Below are 17,500 nucleotides of genomic sequence, written 5' to 3' on the forward strand. Positions count from 1 at the left end.
TCTATGTTTAAACTACAAAAAAAAAAAAAAAAAAAAGATTCAACATAATATATTAAAATAACTGTTTATTAAATTACATTTTTGGAAAAGATGCAACTTCAGTTTGTACTACATACAAGGTACCTTCAATAAATTTCCAGACTTTTTATATAGGCATTTAAACTTGTTATAGACTCTTGGAAATTCAATAATGTTATTGCTATACATCTTATTTTTATGATTTCAGGTTCAAATGAACAGCTACAGCAGGAATTGGAATACACCCTACTAAAGCCTGATTGTCGCAGATAGTGAATTTCAAAAATGTAATCTGGACGTGAGAAGAATTTAGAAGAATGATATGCAATAAAATTCTGTTTTAAACTTGGAAAAAAATGCCACAAACGTATGGAATGCTTCAGACTGCTTTCGAACCATCTTGCATGAAACGAACATCAGTTTCTGAGTGGTATAACGGATTCAAGGAAGGCAGTGAGGAATGAGGAGCAGTGTGGGAGGAGTAAGGAAGTCAGAATACCAGAATTGATTGGCCAAATAATAAATTTCATGGATAAGGACCGTCGGGTGTCTATAGAGACAGTTTGATGTCAGTGTGGGAGCTGTACAGACAGTTATTCATAAGGAACTGAAAATGCGGAAGTTTGTCCCGATGGTGCTCAGAGACCAGAAAGAAAGATGTTGTGACAGCAGGAAGATGTTCCAGCTGATCAATTCAGATCCCGCAGTTCTAAATGCTCTGATGACCTGCGATGAGAGCTGGATCTACTGCTATAACTCAGAGACCAAGAGACAGTTTCCAGTTGAAGCATGCTGGCTCTCTCAGAGCAAAGACGGCCAGACAGAGCAAATCCACCCAGAAGCTTATGATTACCTCTTTTCTTTTTTTTTTTTGGGGGGGGGACAGGCATGATCTACATGCACTGGGTTTCCACTGGGCAGAATAGTCAACAAGGAATACTATGTTGAGGTTTTAAGGGAGTTTAGGAAGAGATTCCGTCGGAAGAGGCCAGCACTTTTCAAATTGCATCAGTGACATTTCCACCAGGACAATGCACCAGTCCACAACTCCATCCTTGTCACAGACTATTTGACCAAGATGGGCATCAAGACAGTTCAGACCTTGCTGCCTGTGACTTTTGGTTATTCCCTAAGCCGAAGAAAAACCTTAGAGACCATCATTATGAGACAATTGAGGAGATGAAAGAAGGGTCATAGCTCACACAAGAGGACTTCCATAGGGCCTGCCAGAAGATTTTGGTATGATACAACAAGTGCATTGCAGCCGGAGGAGATTACTTTGAAGAGGACTAAAGTTTCATGTGTGTACTATCAATAAAAGTGCCCATATGAAAAAGTCTGGAAACTTATTGAAGGCACCTTGTATGTTTGACTTTTGGATACTTATGCAGAATAAGGACCGTGTCATCATCGGAATTTTCCACGCAGTTTATGTAAAATGCCAAAAGTTGTCGAAATGCTAAGCCAATGAAATTGCAGTAACCAACGTCATTTAACAAAACATTTATAAAATATTTATTAAAAAAAAAAAAAAAAAAAAAAAAAAAAAATCAATATTTTGTTTGCAATTTTTCATTGAAGTATCTTTGTAATAATATATTTTCCATTCTAAAACATTGACCAGTGTTTGTCCATTAGAAAAAGAATTAAAAAAAAAAAAAAAACTTCCATTTGGTACATTTCTGTCAGTATTTTACGTAAGCTGCTGCTGAGAAAAATTCTGATGATAGTACTGCTCTTATTCTGCCTAAGTACCGAAATTTTTTTATAACGTCTTCAGCTAGTACATTTTTAATAGTTTTTATTTTTTGCTGACTCATCATTTTCTTTCTTGTCTTTTGCGCTAATTGGTGAATAGTTATTTGTGTTGACTTTGTGGAGGTCTCTTTGATCTTCAAGTCTGCTGCTTCCAATTTGAAACCTCTGATTATATCTCCCATATGCTAAAATATGAAATCCTGGAATACAAGACAAACCCGGAACACTTTCATCACTGTATGAGTCATCACTTATCAAGGCCTAAAGACCAGTCAAGGATAAGAGTTAATGAAATTCTCAACTGGGTGAATATAAGAGGACTGAAAAACAATGGGTGGAAAAGGCAGGATCTAAATATCGTCTCTTGATAAAAATCACAGGTGCTGATCTAATCTGCAATGCTACAAAGTAAAAGACTGATAACACCAAACTGATGCAAATGAGGTTTTGATACAGATATTTTGAGCTGTCTCTTTCTCCCTCTCTCATGTGACATGATCAGTGATTATTCTTAACGCTGTTGCTTTGATTTCTATTAGGCTAAACAAATCACCATTACCAAAAAAACAAATGGAAGTACTAAAAAAAAAAAAAAAAAAAAAAAAAAAAAAAGTAAACAATAAGTTTTAAACTAGAAAGAAACACAGCATCCAATTAATGGAGAATTACAGGGGGAAATGATCCACATATACACAATTAATTATTAGATACATATGTATCTAATAACTGGAGAAATTTGAAGAGCCAGATCATTTAATCAGTGTGTGTATATATATATATATATATATATATATATAAATATATATATATATATATATACATACACACACACACCCACACACAGTGTGTGTGCAAGAATTGAGACACAAATATACTAATACCAATCTTATATATAAAGTAATTAATTGATACAATGCTACTTTTGTTTCTAACAAAAGAAAAGCATTTTGAAATATATATATATATATATATATATATATATAGTATATTACGTTTCTAAATTTTTGAGATGACTGATAATCTGTATTTGAATTATTAAGACTACTGTTCTCATCTAAAATGAGATTTTCACAACGTTTTGTTCAATTTCACCTCTGACATTCAGAGGTCTGTTGTTAAACTCTAGGATCTTTTTGTTGAACTCTAAAATCTGAATGACTGATGAAACAAGAACATGCCACCCCCGTAGGTGAAATAATGGGCTTCATTCAAAAGTTGGTGCAGATTCTCGAATTCTAAAAAAAGATTCCCCGAGTTCGACAAGAGATATCCGGGAAAAGTCGGAAGTTACATTGATTGAAATACTGTGAAAAATAACACTCAGGATGAGAACAGATGATAAAAAAAAACGAAAAAAAAACCCCCCAAAAAACGTATAGTTTAAAAACAAAAATTATTTCAAAGTAAAATCAATCTTAGAAATAACAATGATAATAATAATAATAATAATCTAAAGACATAAAATTATGAAATAAGCTAATAACGTCTGTATGCTTTTCGTATTTGTGCTTTACTTCTCATATTCTATGGGGAGATTTCCAATCCTCATTGAATTCATCAACACTGAACTGCCAATCTAGCCATCACATTAAACCTTATCCTCGAGTGGTCTTTAACTTTGATAAGTGGTGGCTTGTTAATAAAAGGCGGAGCATGAGAGGTTATTTGAGGCATCCATAACTGTCTTGCAGGGAAGTACACTTTACATTTCAGAAGCAAACGTTTAAATTTGAACCCAAGGGTTTTGAATTCAACACACTTTTAAATGTATACAAATGAAAACAAAGTAAAGAAAGCAAACTGAATCCATGTAAACAACATCCATTTTAAGCAAACTAACCATTGTCAGAACGCACATGGAAGCCATTGCTTTGTTCCCAGATGTATATTTAAAAACATAGTAAAAGTAACTTGACACTTGCAGTTTATTATTACATACAACTTGTATTCATCCGGCGTTGCCCGGATGGAGATATTTGTAGAAGTCTTGGAGAAAAAGAATTTAAATATCACCATATTTACAATTTCCCCATTTTTTTTTTTTAATAGGATTTTTTTTTTTAAGTTCGTTTTAGTTTTCCTTTATTTTATTGTTAACTACAAGAATACCCATCTCAGGATAGGTAAAATTAATTCTCCAAACAGAATGGCTTTGCAACACTTCTGTACCTTTACAAAGATTAAAATCAAGATATAATGATGTTAAACCTTATTTCAATCTTGATCGAAATCCATTACATGAAAATGTTAAATTTAAGGTTTGATCTTAAGGAAACCTTGCTTAATTTGTGTCTAATGACTATGGATTAAATCCAATGCAAATTTGATATATATAAAATTATCAAATTAGAGCTGATCTCCATCTAATTTAATTACTTAATATTAACACTGAAAAGTCGGGACTATTGGTAGTAAATAAAATAAAAATTCAATTATTGTATTGATCCAATTTGCACATAGGCACGTTATACAAACACATCTCGTCTTATAGTTATATTAACTAAGATTATAAAGCTGAGAATGCACAGATCAAACAATGGTAAACATACTCATGTACAAGTCAATGTACATTATAAGACCAAAAATTGAGTCATTTTAAGTATTACCTGTGTATGTCAACTGTGGATTCTAGACAAGTTAAATGGTCCATCTCATGGCTCTTTCTTGCACAGATAATTCCCTTTTTGATATTTTTTTTGTATTACATACGTAATATACCATAATAATGTGACCGCATGCATTAAGTGCTATTAAATGGTTTCATAAAATACTTGTCATTAAATTGTTAAAACTTGTTGAACTTAGGGAGAACGACATATCATAAACACTACATCTCCTAACCTACTTAAAAAAAAACAAAAAAAACGTCACATTATCACTGAATACATTATATCGAACTTAAGCCTATAGCTACGTCTAGAGAGTGAACATTGCGAGAGCTATTCCAATCATTATTAAGCCTCCCACTGAAAAAACACGGATGTGCTTACATGCTGGCAAACACATTGCAGTGGGGGTTTGGAAGGAGTGCGATTAATTACTAGGATTACCGGTATATACCAAGTGCACAAACAAAATGGCATTTTCTATGTTATGATCGAGTACCAAGTTGCTCTTTAACAACATTTCCAAAAACATTACCTATGAATAAGTCGACCCCACCAAAAAAAATAACCTTCAAATCATCTCCCAGAAATTCTACTTATACACAAGTATATACGGTAGACAAAATTAATCGAACAGGAGACTGGTTTGTTCGTTTGTTTTACGGTATATTAACCAGCTTCGAATTATTTAATATTGAATTCAGTAATTTTAGAAAAATTTTATGCTTCAAATTCTATCTTCAAATATTTATTCATGATGTTTGGTTTGGTAGATTTTTATGGCATATCAACCCTTTTAGAGTTATTTAATTTCAAATCCAATAATCTTTTTTTGGAAAAAGTTTTTATGCTTCACGTTCTTTATATCTTCAAATAATTAAATCATGGTTTTGTTGGTTTTAGAGAAAAATCTTTACTTTTTGACCTTCCAGAACATGATTGAGTTCTGGAAAAAAAAATAACAAGCTGCGTGTGTGTTGTCCCCCTCTGGTGTTGCATGCGAGATGACGCCACAAAAAATAGTGAAGAAATGATAAATGTGAGTAGTGTGAAGGGCCAACGTTGCCTTTACATTTTCGCCAAGGCACCATGAAAAACCAATATATAGTCATACACATCGAGTTTTTGAGTAATATGAAAAAAGAGCTCTGAAAAGGTATGTGTTTTTAGCCCTAAAAGTCCCAGAGGTATGCAAACCAGATTTTTATCAGGGTCACCCATACTGAATTTATATTAAGAACAATGCCCTTCACATTTTGGCCAAGTTTCAGAAAAATCTAATGGATGGATCAAAAGTTATGGGGCAAAAACGTATCATTTTGGGCCACTTTGGGGCATTTTTTACCTCTTTAACCTCTGGAGACGTAATGGGAATTTTGGAAAAAAAAAAAAAAAAAAAAAATTTTTTTTACTGTGCATATCTATTTAATGAAATACAATTTGTGGAAAAATTTCAGGAAAAACTAATGGACCATTGTCTAGCAACTGTCCAGAATAACAAACGCACAGATGCCACTAAAAACCTCTCTGATAAATCGGAAGACCAAAAAATGGAAAAAAATTATTTTTGCATACAGTTCAAAATAATCATCTCTCTCACCCTTCACAGGTCATAAAGCCATGATTCAGTGTTTAGATTGAAGGTCAAACAATGTCATAATAGAGAGAATATCTTTTTCTATAAACAATAATCACTGTAGATTGATTTATAATTTGCAGATCTACATTGGATGGAAAAAACATTAAAAGTGGACAGATAATTTTGTTTATATAATTAAATAATTTTATATGTATTGAACTAAAAACAAACTTTTTTAAAAATGTTTGATACATATGTAGAAGTTTTATAAGTGCAATTATATATGTTCATCGTCTCGACAGGGGCTCTACAATGCAGTCATTGTTGAACCCCTGAAGAGACGCTTAACATCATTGAAACGCAGATTAATTTTTTCTGGTGTTTATATAACTTCCATATATATATATATATATATTAAAAAGTTTGACTCATGTTCAGGTAATGTACATCTAAAATTTCAAGTGTTTAGACCCAAAATTGGCAGAGTAATTTGGTAGAGTCTGCAAAGGTCAACTTTTTCAACTTGGCAGCCAAATTTTCGCCCCAAAACTAATTAAAAAGCTTGTTGCATGTCTGAATAACCTCTATGTAAAATTTAAAATGTTTAGACCCAAAATTGGCTGAATAGTTTGCTAGAGATAGCAAAGGTAAAATCTTTTTAACTTTGATCCCTTGGAAGCCAATTTTTCAGAAAAAAAAAATTTATAAAACTTGCCCTATGCCTGAATACAAAAATTCCAAATGTTTAAACCAAAAATTCACTGAGTAATTTGGTAGAGACTGCAGAGGTCAATATTTTTAACTTTGACCCCTTAACATTTATAGCTTTGAGCTCAAATCAAATTATAAAGTTAGATCCATGTCCAAGGAACCTATATCTAAAATTTCAAGTGTTTAGACACAAAATTGGCAGAGGAGTTTGGTAGAGTTCTCAAAGGCCAAATCATTGAACTTTGACCCCTTAACAGCCAAGTTTCTGGTGGAAAACCGATTAAAAAGATTTTCCCAAATCTCAGTACCCCTTATGTCAAATCTCGAGTCTCTAGACTGAAAATTAGCAGAGTTATTTGGTAGTGAAGTGTACACAGACGGACATTTTCATTTTTATAGATATACGAGATGCAATAAGAAAGGGATGTAGACAGGGTATATATTTTTTTTTTTTTTGCTTACCTCACTTGCACCTCCTGGCCCATAACAAGCAACATGCACACTGTACGTATGTCCTGGTGTGAGCCCATCACAAGAACATTCACTTTCTGACCCTTTATAAATATCATGGAAACCTACAACAGAAACAGAAAAATAGAAAATCAAATATACTTGTTTTTAAAAACAGATCTCATTTTGATTTCGTCTATCTTTGTATCTTGAAAAAAAAAATAAAATAAATACATAAAAAGTTGGAAAAGTGAATAACAAATCAAACTAATACGCATACACACTCAGCTAATATTTTGTTTTCATGCATCAAAAGACTTTCTCCTCGCATATCGTGCGGTTAATGCATTCGAGACTTTGCCAGTTTGCTTATGCCTTGCAAAATTAGTTGCTTGAAAACAAAATTTTAAATCAATATTTCGTTCATAAGTTTCTCGCAATCACAAAGCTTTAAACTTTCACATTTATATAAGTAGTATTTATTTGCTTCCCTACTGAGCAAATTAGGCGCAAGGGCGTTTTTAATGTGGAGAGAGAGAGAGGGAGGGGGAGGGGAACCAGCTCCCGATGGGTGGGAAATGGGAGCTGGATAGTGACAATTGGTATGAAGGGTTGCCCCTACATTGACCAAGGTCTGACGTGGGGTTACCCCCCCCCACACACATATGGTCTTTGCTTGCAGTATCTGTCGGAACAGATACTACACTTTGATCTTGTCGCCCGGGCCACGGAGGGCCGGGTGGGCAGTCATATAAGTAGAGAATCATTAAAACTTTGTTAATGTTGATGAAACTTTATCTTTTAAATTAGCCTGTAATGAAATCAAAGGAAGAAATCAATTCGTCTGAGCAATGGTCTATGTATTGGGAGAAGATCTTTTTTCTTTTCTTTTCTGTTTTTGGTGACAACTTGTTAAAAAATAATGTCAGAAAGGAAACAAATGCAAAACGTTCTGCCTACAGTATCAAAACAATCATTGAAATAAAAACTTTTAATGGAACCCTTTATTCAATCAATGGAAGTAGCATTCTGTCATTTTATCATCCATGATTGGATAAAAGTCTCAAGCAATTCCTAATCATACTCTTAGTATTTCCCACACTAAGAATTGAGCATTCAACAGCCAGAAGAATGTCATTTAGAACTGAATTTTACTTAGTCTTTTATCCGTTATGTATGGGTCCTTGCAAATTATCAATACTCATTTTAAAAAGTTCAGAAGCATAATACTCTTTTCATCAGAATGTATATCCAAATGTCACATTCGGACTGATGTATCTAACATTAGTCTTTCACTTTTAGACAGGGTCCAAACAAATAGTTTCAAATTTAACAGGTCCTACACAATCAACCAAGCTCCGACCTCTCTTCTATCGCTGAAATGTTGTATCCAGCATATGTTTTACAAGTACTTTAATGGAATCTGCTCTGATGAAATCGTAGCACTTGTGTTGCTTTGACGTACATACTCCAAAATCAACGGGACAAACAGGAAAATCCCATCCTCGATTGTTGAACTTCCTATATGCCAGAAAGCCTTCTGCTCTAATAGTTTCATTCCTCGGACTACTAGACTTTCGAATTCCCTCCCAGCTTTCTTGCTTCCCCAACTGCATAAACCTGCAAAACTTTAAATTTACTGTGAAATAAAAACTTTTAATGCTGTTCAACACCCCCAGTCTGTGAGACATGATTCCAAATAATAGCCTATTACACTCCAAGTGAAACTTTGCCCTGTTTAGGGGTGAAAAAAGAGTAAAAAATAATTGAATGTAAAAACTATTAAAAAAAAGAAAAAAGAAAAAAAAGTGCCATCACTAACGAGAGAGAGAGAGAGAGAGAGAGAGAGAGAGAGAGAGAGAGAGAGAGAGAGAGAGAGAGAGAGAGAGAGAGAACGTTAGCTAGCTATCCGATCCCTCCATTTTTTTTATGATCTCATCTTGCTTGTAATCTTTCTAACGAATGTAAGCTTAATTTAAGAAACTAATTTCATAATCTATCCTTCCTTTTAGCAAATCAAAATTAATTGTTAATACCATAAAACCTATTGCATATACATATAACAACCCCCCAAAAATAAAATTACAAATGAATAACACCAAACATTAATTTATTATGAACTGTTTAAACAATATACAAATAAAACACTCAAGAAGAGTATTTCAAAATATTATGTTCCATGATTAATTTAACAGCAAACATTTTTGTAATAACAAAAGAGTGATAAATGAAAAAATAATTTGCACATTTATTTAGATTTTATCTTTTTATTTTTTCCAGCAGTGGTCATCCTAGGGAGGTTTAACCGGCTTTCCCTGAAGGAGATGTCTAAGGAAACCCTAACGGTCCCCAGTCACTTGTATTTGCCAGTTAGGGGAGATGACGAGGTTATGTTTTTGCAGTTCTTGTAAGAAGGTGTCGACATCCTACATACAGCATCTGATGTTCCCAAAAGATTACCCGTCTGGTTCTGACCAGGCTCAACACCGCTTAACTTTGGTGATCACATGAAAACCAGTGTGTCAACATGGTTATGTCATATTTCAAATATCACTTGTTATTGCAGTAAATACATGCCAAACTCATTCATAAGATGACCAAGCAATACTGTATTGGTGAACTGAAAATGATTGATAGTGTTCTTGTTTAAGTAAATGGTCCTCAACAATTGATGAGGAAAGGATATTGTAGAGAAACTTTCATCAGAAAAATATGGCTAATTGAATAACATGAAAAAAATGTAAATTTTAAAGTTTGCTATATTTCTATGTCTATGAGTTGGTGCTTCTAAAAAAGCAGGATGTTTGATCTTTGAAAAGTTTGGCGGTACTCCCCGCCCTCTTTTGTAAAAAATAATTAACATTGTCAGCTAAATATTCTTTAAATAAATAAAACTAATACGTCTATTTATAAAAAAAATACTAGCAATTTAAATCTTTTTAAAACAATATTTGGCTTTTTTTTACCATAAAAATAATTATTTATGAATTTTTGAAATAAGGATTGATTATTCGTAAATTTTGACTACTGTTCTCATCTTGAGTGTTATTCTTACAACGCTTCGGTCGATTTTGTCCCCATGGACACATGGTGCAGTGGATAGGGTATTTGCTAAAATTAAAACAATAAAGTTGCATTCTTCTAGAGGTTGAAGGTTCAATCCTCATTGCAGACGACACTAAAAAATACAACTGAGAATTACTTAGCATTTCTACTCGGTCATGGCTGAGAGAACAAGAACATGCTCCACTGTGGAGCAAATACATTCTGTGCAGATTCCCAAACACGATACACCTGAATAAAGTCGGAGGTTTCACTGACTAACGTTCGACAAATACTCAAGATGAAAGACAATCCAAATAACGCGTCAAAATTACCACCTAAACATTCTTCACATCAATAAAATGTATTTATTTAAAATTGTACTGTATTACTCGACAGGACGATATACTTTGATTTCAGAACAATTCATTTTAGAATGGATAAAGTTGGAATGTTTTACTTAAGCAAAATCAAATTAATCACCAATTACTATTTTTGCTAATCATACGATCTCATTCTTTATGTGTGTGAAAGGTAGCTTAGTCGACCACACACAGGAAAGTAGCTTAGTTTATTATTACATAGATGAGAACTTTACTACCCAGCGAGGATTTGTGAATAATTGCAATTTATTTTATTAGTATTTTTTTTTTATCTGAGTTGTTTTTGATCACAACCAGTTGAACCATCTGCTTAGCATTTGTTTATATATGATCTTCTGCTCTGTTGATTTTTGTAGCCATAACAAATGAGCAGTTGCTTAAAAACAAAACAAATAGAAAACGCAGGTTTCTCTAGGTTAAAATTATATGAACTTTAATCCCTCTAAGAGCTTATGTTTTGTTTCTATGCTAATGAACTAATATACATATTTTCAATGTTTGTATTAATATATATTAGCTAATTTGGAGCCTTTTTTAAATCAAATAATCTATAAGAATAAAATCGAAATTTTTTAACAGTTTAATATACATGTATAAATAAAATGAATTCGATTATTCGTTTTTAATTTTATTCTAGCATTTTGCTCAGTATAATAATTTATGTATATGGTAAAATGACTAAGTTTAGCATTTGTTCCCCCCCCCCTCCCGATTTAGCCCCAAAAGTCCTACGGGGACGTCAAATACTGGTAAAAAATTAACGGTGCAGTTTTATGCCTTAACATGTAAATTTGAGTTCTGTACCATGCAAAAAAAAAAAAAAAAAAAAAAAAAAATGATAAAGTCCATCATTTGTCCCCACCCCACCTCATTTAGCCCCAAAAGTTCCCAAGGTCTTAACATATTTAAATTTGAGTTCAGCACCATGCAAAACTGCTATATAGACATACACAGAAAATTTTGGACAAATATGGTTTTTACCATATTAGTCCCAAAAATGGAGTGTTTTTATAAGCCATAAAAGAGCCCTTGGGGCACACCTAAGAGTTATCACGATGTATAGACAAACAAAATTATATAGAAATCAGTTATAAATTTTCAGAAAGTTTTATAAAGATCCAAAGCATCAATTTTTTTTTTAATAAGCACAAAAGTGTCAATTTTAGCCATTTTAACCTGAAATGCCCCCCCCCCCCAGGGATGGGGGGGGGGATTTTCTCCAGAAAATCCGTTCTGTTATTTTTTTTTTTTTTACTCAGATCATGTTTAATGTTTGTGTAAAATTTTTTAAAATTCCAAGGCGTAGTTATTGAGAAAAGTGCTGACAGACGAACGGACAAGGGTGAATTTACAGGTCCACCCTCCTTTTTTCATGGGAACAATAAAATATTTAAAATAAGTTTAAAGCGATTTAATTTGCTGTAAATCGTGACAAAGTAAAATCTGTATTCAACCATTACAGAAAGTACATAACCGGATTATATTATTCATAGTTTTTATTTACAGCAAATTAAATCTCATTTTTATTACAATATACACACAAACCTGTTTATATATGGATTATAAAAGAGATAAATGTTAGCACATGACATATTTTTCAAGAGGCAGAAAGAGATCCAGAACATCATGTGTTCAAAACTAAAATAAAACATTTATTCTTATTTGATGTGTTTGTGTGTACGAAACAAGAGTAGAGATTAAACTAGCAGAATCCTGTGAAAATTCTAAAGTTGCTTACCAACCATATTTTCTTTACTTGTCAGCTAAATGTATTTAATAATTAACACAAACGTTTATTTATTGTAACAATTTGCTTTTAAAGTAGCCTATTTTTTTACCATAAAAATAACTGCCAGTTGAACATGCTTATAATATATAAAATTAAGTCATATTTCTGGAAAGTAGACATTGATTGGCTTAAATTTGACAAATAGATATTTGATTCTGAACAGAGAGTCAATTATTGAATGTTTCCATCCATGTTCTTAAAAAAAATTAAATTCCAATCTATTTCATTGATTACATACGATATCTGATTAAATACTTTTTAGTAAAAAACTTTTTCAGATATTCAAAGTTTATTTTCATTGGATTATAAACAAGAGATTATTATCTAATGAACCAACGTTTTGTGTTATAAATGTAATATGGCACCCAAAATCGCTGGGTAATTATTCAAAGTTTTATTCTTTTTCATTTTATTATTATATTTTTATGGAAATTGCTACAAACAAGGCATGAAGCCATTTGATCTAAGGATCTAAAAAAAAAAAAAAAAAAAAAAATTAGCCAATAATAAATGTTATATGGATAGATTTCAACCTAGAAAACTGCAATTCTTCCCCCTTTGTCAGAAACATTGCTCATGGAATTTGAGAACTAATGGAAAAATAAGTTAAGTGAGAGTTACAAAGCTTCTGAAAGTAAACACAATGTTCAGTTTCTACTTTTTAAAAAAAATTATATCAAAACTATGTTTTAAGAATTAAATTCAAACACACACACACACACATATATATATATATATATATATATATATATATAAGATTAATTTCCTGACTATTCTGTGCTCAAAATAGTAAAACTGTTAATTAACCAAATACAAAACAACTTTGACAGTATAAAATGATATGCGCAGAACAGAAGACAGGTGGTTTGGTCATGTTAAAAGAATGGATGAGAGAGTTCTTGAGTTAGAAAGATCAGTTCACAAGGGAAGGTCAAGAAAACCATCAAAGTGATAATGATGGATAAGAGAAGGATGGATAAAGACCTGACTAGAGATAAGCTAGTTTGTAAATAAATTTATATAAACCGTCCAACACATGCCAGCATGTAAAACGGACGTTAAACCAAATATGTTTTGGTAATTATTACTCAGTACTTATTTAGGTAACCACATTCCTAATAATAAACTACCAAGGAGACCTGACGTTGTCCGGGATTGAATACGGATCAACGAATATTCCACACTTCATCGCCCATTTTTCAGTCAAATCGATTTATTGCCTGCTCTAGTAAGGAACCCACCACGGTGCACTGGAAGGAAGCTTCACAAGCCTCTCTGTAGTGACTTAGTCCACAATATATTGCAGTTACATTGCACTGTGGAGAACCTACTACTGATTTTATAAAATTATTTTTATTATATGTTTGAATTAAAGTTTAAAATGCACAAGTATAATGGCTTAATTGTGCGCTAAACAGAAATATTCATTTTGAATGCACCCATCTTTATCAAAGAACCTGCTGTTGATTTTTTTATGCTGTTATGCTGTGCTCGTCTGCTTGTGCAGTGATATTACTTCTTGAATGCACTTGTGATGTTCGGCTGTATAAGGGTGCTAAACTTTGGTGAAAACTGGACTGTTCTCTCTTTTGTAGAATTTTTTCAATTACCGATTTTTGATACTTATCATAAGCAATCTGATACAAAACCTATCTCAGAACCCTCATGCACATAAAGTAAATCCATGGAAAATAAACTTTTACACACACACACACACAAACACACGCACACAGAGTGCAGTTTATGTGTAAGTAAAGATTTAGCAATGATATCAACAAGTATTTGTGACATAACTGGTTGGTCCAAATAGTAATTGAGCTTCCAGAAGGTTTATCCCAGTCGTGGACCTTAATTGCATGACAATATCAGTACCACCATGATTATAAGTAAAGTTTACATTGAAATCCAAATATGTTACTGTAGAATTCACAAAGATATTATAGGCATAGGCATACCTAAACAAGTCAAAGATCTTTTGTTAAATTCTTGAATTCTAAACTTTCAAGTTGGGTAATACAGAGAGTACTTCATCAGTTTAACGTTCATTTTACAAGTTAACATTCGGTTCTTAACTTACTCCTGCTCACTGACCCGGCTATCTAATTATTTTACATCTAACTCCAGCACTCTTACACATTTGACCAAATCAATGAAGTCTCCTTTTCAGCACACATTCCCTTACTGTCCAGATTTAATCTTCATTTGAAATCTAAACTTGTCTTTATGACACAACCATCATATTATTCTCATATCACTTTTCTACATGCAACTCATGTCTTCAGCCTTCATTGGTCATGTTTCACCTCCATACTTCATCACTCTGCATACACATGCTCGATAGTCAACAGTGATAACGCTCTGCTGATTAGGAATGACACAAATTCCCTGAACCTACTTTATCTGAACTCTTACAATCACACTTGCACCTGCATCACACTTTGCTCCGACAGTATTGTCAAACGTTTCTTAATTTTTGAGATGAGGATTGGTTATTCATATTATTTGGATTCATCAGACTACTGTTCTCATCTTGAGCATGATTTTCACAACGTTTCAGTCGATGTAACCTCCGACCTTCTTCAGGTGTATCTTGCCAAATTTGAGAATGTTTCTGTCAAACTCAGGAATTTGGAGCGGAACCATTTTTTTTACTTCATGGGGTTAGTGTGCTCTTGTTCCGTCAGCCATGACTGAATAGAGGTTCTAAGTAATTCGCACTGTGCCACGGGTTCTTGCCAATTACTTAGGGCCTCTACCCAGTCATGGCTGACGGAACAAGAGCATGCTACTCCCATCATGCAAATAAAGGGTTCCACTCAAAATTCCGCCCAAATTCTCAAGTTTGACAGAAACATTCCCGAGTTTGACAAGATACACCTGAAGAAGGTCGGAGGTTACATCAATCGAAACGTTATGAAAATCACATTTAAGATGAAAACAGTAGTCCGATGAATCAAAATAATAGGAGTATCGTCAAGTAACAACCTTAACAGCTTTGCAATCCAGATTTTCTTTGTCCACAGTAAAATTACTTCTGTTTTTTTAAAAGGCAACTGGTCTCGGCTAATGATAATTGAAAATAAATTCAAAATAAATAAATTTTAAATAATATTTCTAAATAGGACATTTAAAACATTTCTATTACAACAAACAATAACATGGAACTAATCATTAAAATAGATTTTCTTTAATGAAATATGCAAATGAGGTTACTTGTAGAATGTAGATATCATTTGAATAAATAGAACATATATAGAAAAATCACACTGAAATGAAAGTGTAAATATCTATTTTCAGTCTGAAAATGGATGTGTGAAACGGTGTACCTTTTGTATATATTAATCAAATTATGAACAAGCGGACAAGAATACGACTTTATTATTATATATATATATATATATATATATATATATATATATATATATATATATATATATATATATATATACTAGCAAAAGTACTCGTCGTTGACTGGGTTCAAAAACAGCCTACAGAAAATGGACTGATTTATGAAAGTACTAGCGAGGGGTACCCGGCTTTGCTCGGGTGTTTGTAGGTGTGTGTGAAAAAAAAAAAAAAGAAAAAAAACAGGTGCCCGTGAAAAAAAACAAAAAAACAAAGCCTTGACGACGCGCAGTTGGAAAATAGTAAAGTGGGGAAAAAAAAACCAAAAAAAAAAACAGGTGCGCGTTTTTGATTGACATGACGGCGATAGGTATTCAGCAGTCAGCATTTTGTGCGGGGACAGTTTTTAATGAGGTCAATAAATCGGTTTGTTTGTTTTCAAAAACCCGCTCCTCCGTCTGATATGACGAAGTCGTCAAACGTTCACTGGCTCTGGGCCTGTTATTAGAGTCGAGTTTTGCTTTTTGTTTATACCGAAAACCGAATGTAACGCGTGCCGATGCGCGGGGGGGGGGGGAATGTGAAATAATTAACGTTTGAAAGTCAATAAGATTAAATAGACAGGTGAGCTCCGTGGTTAAGTGTGAGATATTACAATTTATAGATGATATAAAAAGTTTTAAGAAGTTGTGAACCGAGCAAGCGCTTCTCTGAAAGAAGCCTTTTGTGGACATCGAGGAAAAGCATACATACATACATACATTTTCGCTTTTATATATATAGATGATAGGTTATGAAAAGGAAGGGTTGTAAAGAGATAGCTTCGAATTTGGGGGTATCAAAACCAAAGCAAAATATGATGAAGGTAAAAATAAAATAGATAAACCCCATAATTTATTATACCATACCTGTTCACACTGAAACACTTATCACAATATTCTGTGGATCTATATTAAAAACCTTGTTAAACTTTGTGACATATTTCCATTCTATGGAAGTCAGGCGTGAACGAACACCCCATAATTTTATTATACCATATTTCTTGAAACTGAAACATAATTATCAAAGTATACTTATGCAGATAGATATGAAAAGTCTATATTAAAGTTTGTGCCTATTTCCATTCTATGGAGGCCAAGCGCAAACGCAGACCCCACAATTTGATTATACCATCCTATTTAAGTTAAAACATACTTATCAAAGTATTATGTACATCTATATCAAAAACACTTGTAAACGTTTTTTTTTTTTAATTTTTAAATTTTTTTATTTCCATACTTTGTGGACCAGGCGCATACGCAGACCCCACAATTTTAATGAATCATCATTATGCCAGATCAAACATACCCATTCCTGTGTCTCGATACATCTTCTATCATATGTGATCAGTTTTCTATAATAGTCAACCATATAGGAGCCTATTCGTGACCAGACACACACACAGAGACGTTCAGCTTCATATTATATACATATATATATATATATATATATATATATATATATGTGTGTGTGTGTGTGTGAATAGTCTAGACGGGAAGTTCTTATAAGCATGTAAAAACAAGTCAAATTAAAAATAAATAACTCATCTTTAAGAACAGATGAAGAGCTTTTTAACTTTGGGGAGAAATCACTTAGAAATGGTGCCTCAATAAAAATATTGGTCCCTATAACCTCACTGGATTGGTTGTAGGAAAAGCATCTGGCCTATAGAAATCTTGCCTCAATTAAAGAAATGACTTTTCAAGTCAATTTTCTAAAAGCCATTCAACATATGCCAGCACGTAAAACAACCGTTAAACCAAACATGATGATGATGATC

The 17,500-nt window shown here is 32.9% G+C and overlaps 1 protein-coding gene across 15 annotated transcripts in view; it reads right to left on the reverse strand.

Moving 5' to 3' along the window:
- LOC145287875 (fibronectin type-III domain-containing protein 3a-like) overlaps nucleotides 1-17,500 on the reverse strand; it is a 791,938-nt gene that overhangs the window by 43,328 nt on the left and 731,110 nt on the right. For all 15 annotated transcript variants that reach the window (XM_080135773.1, XM_080135781.1, XM_080135779.1 and 12 more), the window contains one exon: nucleotides 7,135-7,247. In XM_080135773.1, the coding sequence (XP_079991899.1) occupies nucleotides 7,135-7,247 (113 nt within the window). The remainder of the gene's footprint in view (nucleotides 1-7,134; nucleotides 7,248-17,500) is intronic.

This window comes from Euprymna scolopes, chromosome 11, assembly GCF_053919585.1.
Source record: "Euprymna scolopes isolate OS-2025 chromosome 11, ASM5391958v1, whole genome shotgun sequence".
In the NCBI taxonomy this organism is placed as follows: Eukaryota; Metazoa; Mollusca; class Cephalopoda; order Sepiida; family Sepiolidae; genus Euprymna; species Euprymna scolopes.